At 42.6% G+C, this 14,346-nt stretch overlaps 1 protein-coding gene across 1 annotated transcript in view; it reads left to right on the forward strand.

Moving 5' to 3' along the window:
- Positions 1 to 14,346, forward strand: part of LOC148508605 (uncharacterized) — a 653,608-nt gene that overhangs the window by 599,898 nt on the left and 39,364 nt on the right. Inside the window, exon 24 of the mRNA XM_088444305.1 lies at positions 14,123 to 14,221. Within this exon, the coding sequence (XP_088300431.1) occupies positions 14,123 to 14,221 (99 nt within the window). The remainder of the gene's footprint in view (positions 1 to 14,122; positions 14,222 to 14,346) is intronic.

The raw sequence follows: 14,346 nt of genomic DNA on the forward strand, positions 1-14,346 counted from the left end.
TATATATGTGTATAATGGGCAGCACTCCCATTGAATAAAACAAAGTCACTAGTGCCCTCCATAGGTGATCCCAGCAAGGAACCCCAACGATACATTTGAAGGATGGTGGCACTCAGATAAATAAATCCAATCAGCAGCAGGTATAATCAACTTTTTGATGATTTTATTTCATCGTCATCAGTATAAAAAACAGTAAAAACAGTTGCTTACCTTATACCCTTACCCACACCACGTGCAAGCCCGCGGCAGAAGGAACCGGAAGTCGGCGTCAACAAGTGACGTCATCAACCAGTGCCTGTTGCCATAGTGCACACTAGCGGCAGCCGGGACCGGAAATCAGCGTCATCAAGTGGCGTCATCACCCAGTACCCGTTGCCACAGTGACAATATATAGACAAATAACAATATACATAGGACAGACACAATATGCATAATACCACTAAATTGTAATACAGTACAATAGCAACATCTAATCAAGTTCCACAAAAGCAATATTACACCAAAACCAATAAACTCTTAATACAGAGTTATTATAACAGGTAATGCAATCCCAAGTTTTCGTTTAACCCTTTTGGAGACAGGGTATTTAAACGAAAGATCCAGTAAGTCTCACATCTCAATAATTTCAAAGACCGATCACCCCCCCTAATAGACTCAGGGATGTGATCGATGATCATATATCTCAATGTCGCAAGACTGTATCCAGCTTGTGCAAAATTCCGTGCAACCGGCTGGTCATTGGTCCCGCACTCAATAGCCATTCTAATTGAAGAACGGTGTAGCGCCATGCGCTCTCTGTCCGTTTTACCCACATAACCCAAACCGCAAGGACATAGGATCAAATAGACAATGAATCTGGTAGTGCAGCTCAGAATGTCTGATGAAAAAACTTTTCCCACTATACGGATGTTTAAATGAAGTACGAACTGACAAGTAACAACATGTTAAACAGTTCAAACATTTGTAACAGCCATTCTTCTTGGTGAGAAAGTTCCTAGGTGTAAGGTTTCTCCCCTGGGTATAACATGGCATCACATCATATATATATATATATATATATATATATATACAGTATATATACACACACATATATATATATATATATATATATATATATATATATATATATATATAAAGAAGTGATTAAGGTGGCACTCAGCAGACTTTTCAAGTGAAGTTAAGAGTCCATTATTCCTACGTTTCGGGGTAACCGCACGTCCTCGGGGATACATATACAACAAACATTGTTTAAAATCATCTATATATAGCCACAAATGTTACCATTAAACACATATTACACTCACCTGTCAGTCTCTGTCGAGCACCGCACCACGTTGTCGGCTAGACTCCAGCTCACACAGCGCAATGTCGTCATACGACAGGGAAGTCCTGTGTGAGGCCACACAGATCACATGACTTGGTTACCAAGCAACTACAGCATCTGTAAATACAAAGAAAAAATATCAAACTGAGACAAAAATGGGTAAAAGATAAAAGCCATACTAATAAAGCTCAAACTGAGCGATATGCTGCTTCCATCATGGTACACAATATTTAGGAAAAACAACAACAAGTATCCTATCAAGTACAATCTGATTGTATTATATCATATTTAGAAGCAAACTATATAAAATACAGTACTGTTCATGTAACTAAATAATCACATTTAAGTCTTCAACTGAATCACAAGAAGAATTGCAATCCAAGTGATTCATTTAACCCCTTTGGGTTCAAGGTGTTGAGGGTATGAATCCATCTACTTTCTTTTTGAAACAGGATCTTGTCCCTGTTGCCACCCCTTTTACTAAATTGGTCATGGTCTATGATGATCGCCAGTATACAAGCCAGCCCATGTTTAGCCTGGTCACTATGGCCTGATTCTAAAGCTGATCTGATGGCACTACGGTGCAATGGCATACATTCTCTGAACTGTCTCTGTGTTTTGCCAATATAGTCCAAACTGCAGGGGCAGCTCAAAATGCAATTGACATGTGTGGTCATACAGGTGACTGCAAAGGGAATTTTATATTGTTTGCCTGTATGGGGGTGACTAAACGTATTACCCACTAGGAGAGACCGACAGGTGACACACCCTAGGCATCTGTAGCAGCCTGTTTTACAGCTGAGAAAGTGTGATGGTTGCTCTTTCAGGCCTGTAATATCCAACTTGACTACTCTGTCCTTAATATTATGACTCCTTGTACAGCTAGAAAGTAGTCTAGAGTTATGCAATAAGGGGAAGTCTGGATCACTGGTAACTATAGGCCACCATGATATCACCTTTTTGTTGATCTGATGACTGTTGGGATTAAACCTATTGACCCAAGGAATACTCGCGGATGGTAACATTTCCCCTGTGTTATGTTTCAGGGTCAGAGTAACCTGGCGTTGAGTATTCAATACTTTATTTTTTACTTGCTCCCAATTTTTTTGACTGTAGCCCCTGGCCACAAATTTTTCCAACATGTCATTAAGGGTTGGATCTACATGTTTTGGATCTGAGGTGATCCGTCTTACCCTCAAGAATTGTGAATAGGGCAATCCCCTGCGTAAAGGGAGCGGATGAAAGCTCTCATGGCGTAAAAGGGTGTCACGGTCAGTTTCTTTACTGTATAATGATGTGCTAAGTCACTGGTTATTATAGCAGATGTTCACATCTACTTAATTTATACATTAATTTTGCTACACTAGGGGATTGATTGTGATGGTCCTATATATCCCTTAACATCGTGTCTGGTCCTTTCCACAGGATCAACAGATCATCTATATACCTAAGATATAAAACAATATCTGAATTAATCACGCCATCAGTATATAGTAATTTGTGTTGTACACCATACATTAAAGCGTTGGCGTATGACGGAGCCACAGTTGATCCCATGGCACAGCCCGCTTTCTGTATGTAGTACCTACCATCGTGAAGAAAGTAGTTTCTGGTTAGTAAAAGTCGCAAGAGTATCAAAAATACTCAATAGATGGGCCAGTATAGTGCGGGTTGTCACTGATCAAACATCTGACAGCCTCTACACCTTCATCATTGGGAATGCAGGTGTAGAGGCTAGTTACATCCGCACTGCATAAAAGTAGATCACTAAGCAAGGGTCCCAACTCCTGTTGCTTAAGTAAGAGGGCAGTCATGTCCTTTAGATAATTGTACACACACACATATATATATATATATATATATATATAAATATATATACATACAAATGTAAAGCCGGCACTCCACACATAGGAAAATAAAAGCCCAGGTGCCCTCAGAGGGGTATTGTAAAATGCCCAAATATGTATACAAAGAAAAACTGCTGCACTCACAGGTACTTTTGAAAGAAGATTTCCAGACAATGCTGTATCAATTTTCAATGTTTGACTTTTATCAAGAACATAGTGAACAAGACATACCTTTATACCAGAGACATATTCATGTAAGTGATGCAGTCCATGTCCTCACGCCGACTATCAGACATGTGACGTCATCAGGGACGGACCGGCGCGGACACACTGACGTCATCACATCAGGTGTCCACTTGACCATTTTAGCCATTTAAAGAACATTGGCATATCATCCAAACGGACCCAATATTGGGAGTTTTGAGCCATGAATTACCATTATTCTGCTTTAAACGTAGCAACAACATTAAAGATGAAATTACATCTTCTGATATTGGAATAAAGATCCAACAGAATTGGTTATCCTTAAAAACTGGCTCTTTCCGCTGTAGTGGATGTATAAACTGCCGCTTTCTGCTTACAGGCGATACATTTTGCAATCCTTTGTCTGGACATTCCTTTAATATCAAATATCGTCTGATTTGTGAAAGTAAATAGGTGGTCTATGCTATTATTTGTCCTTGCAAACAGATTTACATCGGCAAGACTATAAGAATTTTAAAAGAGCGAATCGCTCTTCACAGATCATCAATCAAAAAGGCCTTTATAGCCTGTGATATCAATACTCTTCCAGTAGCAAGACACTTTGAAATCAAGTATATTGTGTTCTTTTGCCACAAAGTTATCCCCATCGATCATATTGCCCCTCTCAAACGTGGAAGCAATCGTGAAAAATTACTACTTCAAAAAGAAGCACGCTGGATTTATGACCTCAACTGTCTGGCACCAGCAGGGTAGAATGAAGAACTTAATTTGACATGTTTTTTTGTAATTTATCACTTGTTGCTTTTGTTTTTCATTTGGTTTCTTTTTATTTTTTATTATTTTCTTTATGGGTTATGTGATTTATTTAGTTACTAAATTTATGTTTCCATTTTGCTCTGTGTGCAGCTTCGTTGGATCACTATACTCACCTGTTTTTTTCAAAAATATTAATCAGTGGTTGATTCAAATTGTTCCAGCGAATAATACCATAAATTTTGCTATTCAGCAACGATCATTTGATTTCCGGCTGCAGGAGCGCATATTTCCTTAATAGTATTGTTCGTGACACGCATGCGTCACACCCGGGTTTTCCGCTTAGGGAGATGCTGCGGACACAAAACAGCATGGAAGTATAGCGACAGGAGAGTATTGTCTTCTAATTAAGTCTGCACATTGAGCAGGCTTTTTGCCCTTTATATGTCGGTGGCTTTTGGGTCAATATCTGCTGTTGGTTTTGTGCCCTGTGACGAAGGTGCCGCTGAGCACTGAAACGGCCATCGGGCTTTACCCACACTATCATGGCTCCGTGTGTCTTCATGCAGTCTGTAATGTATTGCTCTTATGCACTTAAAGCACTTTAATATGTGACTGAAGATATTGAAACTCTCTGGAAGCCATTGTTTATATATGCACAATACAATTTTATTTTTTTCATTCAATCTATGGAGTGCTGGTTTTCCTATTCTGGACATGCTGCTATATTATATTTATAACCAAGCACCCTCCATTCACCATTTTCTGTGAGTGTGCGATCCTTGCATTTTCTTTATATATATATATATTTAAGTCACTTTAAAAGGTTGACTGCAGCATCTCCGGTGTCTGTGATCCCATCCACATGATCACTCGCGATCACGTGACACAGAACTTTCCAGTCATCCAGAGTGTATTCAGTGTATATGGCTGATTCAGTGTTTGTTCATGTTTTCATGTGACATGTCACATGTCCTGGACTGACCCATGATGCCAGAGTATACAATACCCAATTAAAAGCCTTCCTTGCTCACATGATCAGGAATAATGTCACAATATTTCTCATTGGTAAGATCGTTGTCATGGATCACAAGTGTAAATATAAACAATCGCAGAATGTAAACAATAATATTCTGCAGCAAGTCACATCATTCTAGGCTAATGGTATCTACACACTTGGCAATGTGCTCACGATCCAACATCATGTATGATTTCCCCTGAACTCTCCTCGGCAGATCCCTGGCACTCCATTACACGATGTGCAGCAAAAGCTGCAGAATGTGTCACAAGATCTATCATGCATGATCTAAAGATTTTGCTGATCTTTAGATCATGCAGGATAGCAGACAGATGCTTGCACGGATCAGGGATATCCATGATGCATGTACCTTTCTGTGAAAAAATAAACACAGATGCATGGACAGGATCAGTGAGACCTGTCTGTACTGCTGTGTTTAAAATATGAAAACCTGTGTAAAATAAAAAAAATTAAAATACAACGTGCCCCCCCAAAAGAGCAATCAGCCATGGGCTTTAGTGACCCCATGCTGGTTGTGCAAATTATGGAGGACAAACAAAGTAGGGGTCCCAAGTACTTTAAGTAACCAACACTGGACTCTGAATCTGGTCCTGTTTCTGGAAATACAGGTGGAAAAAAATGAGTAGAGCTCCCTTTATTATCCAGGGACAAGCACCAGACTTTTTCTAGTGGGGGGCTAATGCCACAGCCAGGGGAGCCCTATCACTGGGCACCCCAGCTGAAGCATTAACCCTGACCGCTAGTCAACCCAGGCCAGGGATCCCTGGAAGCTGTGGACCCTCCAATAAAGGGGTCACCCTCTCCAGTGCACCCCAGGCTGATAGCCTGGGGCTATCCCCGCCACCCCTGGTGGGAGTGGGTGACTGGTTGATTGTTTGGTGTGGTGTAAAAATAGAATAGCAAACATTGTTTTTACAAGTAGAACTGCAGGTCACAGCAAGCCTGCCCCGCATGCTGGTACTTGGAGAACCACAAGTACCAGCATGCAGGGTATTCAGTACCCACTGGTACCTGTAGTTCACCTGTAAAGAAATGTTCAAATAAACACAGGACACACTCCATACACAGAATAAGTTTATTAAACATACATGCACTCACACTTGTGTTTTTTTGGTTTTTTTTTTCGGTTTTGGGTCTGTATCTCCTTTGTGTTTTGGATCTGGATCTGATTTTGCAAAACCACCCTTGCATGTTTTGGTTTTGGTTTTGGATCTGGATCTTTTTTAAAAAAATGATAAAAACAGGTAAACCACATAATTTGGCCCTGTTTTGTTCCTATAGTATTATTAACCTTAATAACATTTATTCCCAGTCATTTGCAGTCAATTTTGACCACCTCACAGCTTACAATATTTTTTTTTCCATCTAGGTTAGGCCTAGGGCCAAAATGTTGCATCCAGCTAGCTGGCTGACTAAACTAAGCGAGTGGGCGGCACTAACATGTGGCCGTTATTAAAATATGAAAGGGGCATACAGGAGATGCTGAGTGTGGCCATTACAATTTTTGTACATTCATAAACAATGAAATCCAAAATGTCAGGCAGCAATGCCCCAAACAGCACATAATGCAGAGAAAAGAGGTACAAGATGGAATAGTCCTTGGGCCCTCCCACCCACCCTTATGTTGTATATGAAACAGGACATTTACAGTTTAACAAACCAATCATTTCAGCGACAGGGACTGCCAATTGTGGCTGAAATTATTGGTTTGTTTGGACCCCCATAAAACAAGCTGCCAATGTGCATTGGACATGGAAATGATCCCAAACACAAACTGGCTTTACATTGCAACATCAGATGTCATTGTCATCCTCATCCTCGTCATCCCCATCAGTCTGTACATCGTCTTCTTCACACAATATTAATTTGTCCCCACTGGAATCCACCAAAGGCGCCTCTGTAATTTTTTTATGTAATTGCTGGTTGAGGTCTACCTCGTGGAATTTGTCATTCATTTTAATAAACATCAACTTTTCGATATTTTGAGGAAGTACCCTCCTATGCCGATCACTGACTAGGCTGCCAGCTGCACTGAAAACTCTTTCAGAGTACACACTGGAGGGTGGGCAACTTAAGTAATGCAGAGCCAGTTTGTGTATGGGCCTCCAAATTGCCCCTTTTTTCCTGCCAGTACTGAAAGGGACTGTCTGACATGCCTATTTGGATGTTATCCCTAAAATAGTCATCCACCATTCTGTGAATGATGACTGTATCAGACATAGTCACGGTAGACATGTCACTATTAGTAGGAAGATCTCTCAGGCCCGACCAGATGTCATTTTTTGGTGAACGATCTGCATGACCAGCAAGGATTCTGTAGGGAAAATTTAGTTTTAACCTGGCAGCCGCAGAAACTGAAGGAGGAGATGATGGCGTGTCATGTTTCACTTCAGCTGACAATTTTTTTTACCAACTGCTCTTTGCATCTTTTCAGATTTATATCCATTGGAAAAAAAGACACAAGGTATGACTTAAACCAAGGATCAAGTATGGTCGCCAAAATATATATTGATCTGATTTCAAGAGATTTAAGACCCTTGGATACTTGTGAAGTGAATCAAGGGCTTTATCCAACAGTCCGAAATACTTCGCGGAATTGCTCCATTTCAGCTCCTTCTTCAGATTATCCAGCTGTTTTTGCAAAATTTTGATGAGGGGAATGACCTGACTCAAGCTGGCAGTGTCTGAACTAACTTCACGTGTGGCAAGTTCAAAGGGTTTGAGAACCTTGCAAAACACGGAAATCATCCTCCATTGTACTTGAGTCAGGTGCATACCCTCTCCTTTGCCAATGTCATAGGTGGATGTATAGGCTTGAATGGCCTTTTGCTGCTCCTCCATCCTCTGAAGCATATAGAGGATTGAGTTCCACCGTGTCACAACCTCTTGCTTCAAGTGATGGAAGGGCAGGTTCAAGAGTGTTTGCTGGCGCTCCAGTCTTCGGCAAGCAGTCGCTGAATGGCGAAAGTGGGCAGAAATTTTTTGGGCCACCCAAAGCGTCCCTGTCACTTTTCAGAAAATTCTGCACCGCCAAATTTATTGTGTGAGCAAAACATGGGATGTGCTGGAATATGCCGTGGTGTAATGCCGGCACAATATTGGTGGCGTTGTCAGATATCACAAAATCCCAGGAGAGTCTAAGTGGGGTAAGCCACTGGGCAATGATTTCCCTCAGTTTCTCTAAGAGGTTGTTTCATTGGTGTGCCTCTTACTGAAACCGGTGATACACAGCGTAGCCTGCCTTGGAACGAGCTGGCGTTTCTGAGATGCTGCTACTGGTGACGCTGCTGTTGTTGCTGCGTAAGGTGGGTTGTCACAGTCGTATAGTCCATAGTCTGCCCTGTTCCACTTGTCCACATGTCCGTGGTTAAGTGGACATTGGGTACAACCGCATTTTTCCGGACACTGAGGACACTTTTTCTGATGTTTCTGTACAGTCTCGTTGTCGCCTGCCTAGTGAAGTGGAATCTAGATGGGATTTGGAACCAGGAACACACTACCTCCATCAATTATCTAAATCTCACTGCACTAATGGCGGATACCGGACACATGTCTAACACCAACATAGCAGTCAAGGCCTCAGTTATACATTTTGCTTCAGGATGACTGCTGTCATACTTCATCCTCCTTACTAAGGACTGTTGGAGGGTCAATTGTTTAGTAAAAGTAGTGGTGTTCCTACTTCCTCTCTGGGATGATGAATGACTCCCAGCAGCAACAGCAGCAGCGGCAGCAGTAGGCATAGCAATGCAGGATCCTCCAGAGGAATCCCGGATAGGAGAGTCAGTCATGCCAGTGACATGGCCTGCAGGACTACTTCCGATCCTAACTAAGGAGGAATTTGACAAGGAGGGAGTTGACGGTGTGGTTTGCAGGTGCTTGGATACAACAGGCAGGGCTGTATTATAGGGAGGGCAATAAGGGCGATCGTACTGGGGCCCCCACACATAGGGGGCCCCCACACCCTGTCTCCGGCCCCCAGGGCCGGCGCAACCTGCTCTGCAAGTCCTGCACTGCAGGGAGACATCAGGCTGGAGAGGTGCTCTCCCTACAGCAGTTCTTGCTTCTGTCGGCTGCCGCTGCGTCTGTCACACTGAGACAGGCAGTGGCAGTCTACTGCTGAACTCTTCATAGATGGTGGGGGAGAGGGGTGGGGGAGCGCTAGAGGCAGGGGGGCTGATTAACAAGCCGATCAGCTTGAACTGAAGGAGGCTAAGCCACCAGGGTGGATGGCTGAGCTTCTGCTCCTCCTCCTCTCTTCAGCTCTCTCCCTGCCTGAGAGATCCTCATGCTGGGAACAGGCAGGGACAGTCTGCAAAACATTTGTCAGTTTACAAGTGTTTTCAGACACTGTTGATTACACATGTATAACAAGTAGTTTGTACACTGTCCCTGCTTGTTCCCAGCATGACCCTCTGACCTCCCAGCCAGAGAGGATGTAGAGAAGGGACTGGGAGACAGCATGAGTGCAGCAGCAGCAGCCAGCACAGTAACTATGTTCTACTACGAATGTATGTGTGTCTATATATATATATATATATATATATATATGTGTATATTTATTTATATATATATATATATATATATTGTGTGTATATATATATATATATATATATATATATGTGTATGTATATATATATGTGTGTATATATATATATATGTGTATATGTATATATATATATATATATATATATATATGGGGCCCCCACATGTCTGTTGCCCAGGGGCCCCCACAGACCTTAATCCGGCCCTGACAACAGGACAAAGGGAACTGCTTACGGTCTTAGCCAAAGTTTATGAACTTGACGTTACCTTTTTATGAACACACTGCAGTTGACGTATAAGGGAGGATGTTACTAGGTGGTTAATGTTCCTACCCCTACTTATTTCACCTTTACATATGGTACATATGGCAAGACAGTTGTTGTCCAGATTTGGATAGAAATATTGCCAGACCAAAGAGGTGGAATGTTTGGTCTTCTGCCCAGGCATGACCGTGATGGGCTTTTTCATCCCATGGACAACAACTGTCTCCACCGGAACCTGATTTAAACAAACCACATCACCATCAGAATCCTCCTCGCCAACTTACTCCTCAGCGCCAGCTACACCAGTATCCTCATCCTGTTGTACTTCAACAGTGAAATCTTCAATTTGAATATCAGCAAGTGGACTGTGGGTGCTCCTTTAAGCAGTTGCAGAGGGCGTGCAAATGATGGAAAGAGCCACCTCTTCCAGTCCAGTGCTGGGAAGGTCAGGCATCGCCACCGCCACCACACTTGGACTCTCTTTGGGGATTTGTGATATCTTCTTAGAAGGCATAGAACGCACAGTTCTTCACTGTGCTTTTGCCAGCTTAACTTGTTTGATTTTTGTAGCGGGAGGAGGGCTTCCATCATCATGTGAAGCTGAACCACTAGTCATGAACATAGGGAAAGACCTAAGCTGTTCCGTGCCACTCTGTGTCGTAAATGGCATATTGGCAAGTTTACGTTTCTCCTCAGATGAATTAAATGTTTTTTTTAAGGTCATTTTCCTGAACTTTGTCATTTGGGATTTTATATGCCCTCTACTATGACATTGGGCATCGACTTTGGCAGACGACGTTGATGGCATTTTATCGTCTATGTCATGACTAGTGGAAGCAGCTTCAGCACTAGGAGGAAGTGGTTCTTGATCTTTCCCTATTTTATATTTAAGGGACATAGTTTGGTCCTCCATTTATGTTATATTGGGGTAGATGTATTATAGCGGCACTTAACGTGCCGCTATAACGCTTCCCGCTCTGCCTCTTTACCGAGGTGAAGCAGGAAGCACTACCGATGAGATGTATAAACATCTCATTGGCCGGAGAGGGGGAGCATTAACTCCCCCCCCCGGTGCTACCCGCTAGAGACAGCAGCGCATCAGCCTAGTGCTGATGCGCTGTGTCTCTGTCCCGGCCGGCTCCACTGAGCATGCGCGGGATCTCGCAAGTATCGCGAGATCCCTGCATGGAGCCTGGAGCCGGTAGCCACCGCAGCAGGGACAGCGCTGTCCCTGCTGTGGGGACAGGCTAGCGCCAGGCTGTAGCTGTCGATAGTGACAGCCACAGCCAGCCGAACAGTCATGCGGTATGACCGTTCATACATAGCCCAGGCTATCAGCGCTGCTATCTTGTAGATAGCAGCGCCGATAATGACAGGGGTGCATAGCGCTCCTGTCATTTACCGCCCAGACCCCGATCATACATCGGGGAGAAGCAGTATCAGCACACATAACGTGCGCTGATACCGTTTCTGGGCTTCATACATCTACCCCACTGATTTATATATACGGGCGGCTAAAGCGCACACAAACATAGAAAAGAAAAATTTTAAATTTTTTTGGAGTGCACTTTGGGGGTTACAGCACCCTTTAAGGTCAAGCCAGCTGGCCCTTGATTTATGACACAGGTGCATGCTTGGCACTGCTCCTTTGTTGATGGAAGTGCGGCTACAGCGCAATGAATTCACAAACAGAAAATAATTTTTTAATTTTGTTGGAGTACACTATGGGGGTTACACCACCCTTTAAGAGATGAAAGAGCCGGCCCTTTACTTATGGGACACAGGTGCACGCTTTGTTAATGCACGTGCAGCCACAGTGCACAAAATTCACAAACACAGAAAATCATTTTTTATTTTGTTTGGAGTGCATTTTGGGGGTTACAGCACCATTTAAAGGTCAAGCCAGCCGGCCCTTTACTGATGACACAGGCGCACACTTGACACTACTTTGTTGATGCACGTGCAGCTACAGCCCACACAGTTCACAAACACAGAAAAAAATATTTTTTTATTTGTTTTATGTGCACTTTGGGGGTTACACCACCCTTTAACAGATGAGCCAGCTGGCCCTTTACTTATGGGACACAGACGCACGCTTGGCGCTACTTTGTTGATGCACGTGCGGCTACTGCGCACACAATTCACAAACACGAAAGTGCACTTTGGGGGTTACAGCACCCTTTGACAGACAAGCCAGCCGGCCCTTTACTTATGACACAGGCGCACGCTTGGCACTGCACCTTTGTTGATGCACATGCAGCCACAGTGCACACAATTCACAAACACAGAAAATATTTTTTTATTTTGTTTGGAGTGCACTTTCGGGGTTACAGCACCCTTTAACGGTCAAGCCACCCGGCCATTTATTCATGTCACAGACGCACGCTTGACGCTACTTTGTTGAGGCACATGCGGCTACAGTGCACACAGGGCTTTATTCAGAGCCGCTCGTAAGTGGGCGCTCGTTCGTTCCGAGCGATGTTTGCACAACTGTGCATGCGTACGGATTGTAATACTCATGCTCGAACCAGTCAGTGCGGCCGAAAATTGTTTGTTCGCTAAATAGCAAATGCCTGCTATTTTGAGTGACAGAATGAGGCGTATGTGGGTGGTAACAGGGGAAGGTGCTTGAAAACGGGGAGTGGAGATCCGAACGCAGGCGTGCTTAAAGGTCAAAATGGGCGTTTTAAGGGTGTGCATATTTAAAACAGCAGCGTCATTGACCACGTCACTTGGTTATTTTATAGCCAGAACTGCTCGCAAGATAGCGGTAGGAAAAACCAACCACAACAATAGCGAGCAGTTCATACGCTGTTCGATGTACTTGATTAATCTAATAAATAGCGGACATGACGTATGATGCGAGCGGCCAGGGGGCGTATTTTTCCAAAAAACTACCGCATGTTTTGTTAGCTCGTTCAGACCTAGAGGCGTCAACAGACCGCAAAGAGCGAACGGTTCATTTGAATAGCCATCCCCTTTTTCAGAACGAGCGAGCGCAAATAGCGTCCGGTTCTGAATCAGACCCACAATTCACAAACACAAAAAAAAATATATTTTTTTTTTGAAGTGCACTTTGGGGGTTGCAGCACCCTTTAACGGACAAGCCAGCCGGCCCTTTACTTATGACACAGGCGCACGCTTGGCGCTGCTCCTTTGCTGATGCACGTGCAGCCACAGTGCACACAATTCACAAACATAGAAAATAACTTTTTATTTTGTTTGGAGTGCACTTTGGGGGTTACAGCACCCTTTAATGGTCAAGCCAGCTGGCCCTTTATTTATGACACAGGTGCACACTTGGTGTTACTTTGTTGATGCACGTGTGGCTACTGCGCACATAATTCACAAACACAAAAAAAAATATTTTTTTTTTGGAGTGCACTTTGGGGGTTACAGTACCCTTTAATGGACAAGCCATCCGGGGCTTGATTTATGACACAGGCGTATGCTTGACGCTAGTTTGTTGATGAACGTGCGGCTTCTGAGCACACAATTCACAAACACAGAAATAATTATTTTTTTTTTGGAGTGCTGTTTGGGGGAGCACCTCTGATGAACAGAACACCCCAATCCAATTATATACTGGTAGGTTCATTGGCTAACAACAAAATTAACCCTAGTGTGTATGTGTGTGCATGTAATAGGGAATATAGGTTGTAAGCTCCACTGGGTCATGTGAATGGCCAAATATTCTCAGGAAAGCACTGCGGAATATGTGTGCACTATATAAATAACGTGATAAATAATAAAAAGACACAACCCATACATGATACAGGAATAAAATACTGTATTTTATTCAGTTTGTTGCTGTCTTGAATTAACTTTGAAATGTTAAATATTGTACTTGGGATTATTCTTTTCACTCCATGTTCCAAAAGAGTAATATTATCTTTTGTCTCCTGTGCTATTAGTTAGACCGCCTTTTCTTAACAATAACCTGCGCACAAGTTTTTATAAATATCTCTTACTCTTATGATAACACATATGTAGTTTTCAATGCTGATGAAGCATTTTTTCTTAATATTATTAATTTTGAAAACTGTATGACTCTATAAGCATTGATTTTCTTTGTTTGTTCAGTTGTTTTAATTTTTTAACACTCTCTGTATACTGTTTTCTTTTCTCACAACCCCAAATCTGTTAGATAAAGTCACAGGAACTAATAAATGTAAAGCCGATGAAGAGTGGAAGCTGAAAAATGGAAAATATGGATGTTACTGCAAGGACAAATATGAAATCTCTGGTATGTCTAACTGAGAAACCTTTTGAATATTTGTTTGTCTAATATTGATATTTGATTATCATAATTAGCTGCAAAAAGTTTTCTTTTCTGGACAAATATGCAGGGAGTCCCCATCCCAAACTCTC

This window comes from Taudactylus pleione, unplaced genomic scaffold, assembly GCF_031769625.1.
Source record: "Taudactylus pleione unplaced genomic scaffold, aTauple2 ptg000353l, whole genome shotgun sequence".
Lineage (NCBI taxonomy): Eukaryota > Metazoa > Chordata > Amphibia > Anura > Myobatrachidae > Taudactylus > Taudactylus pleione.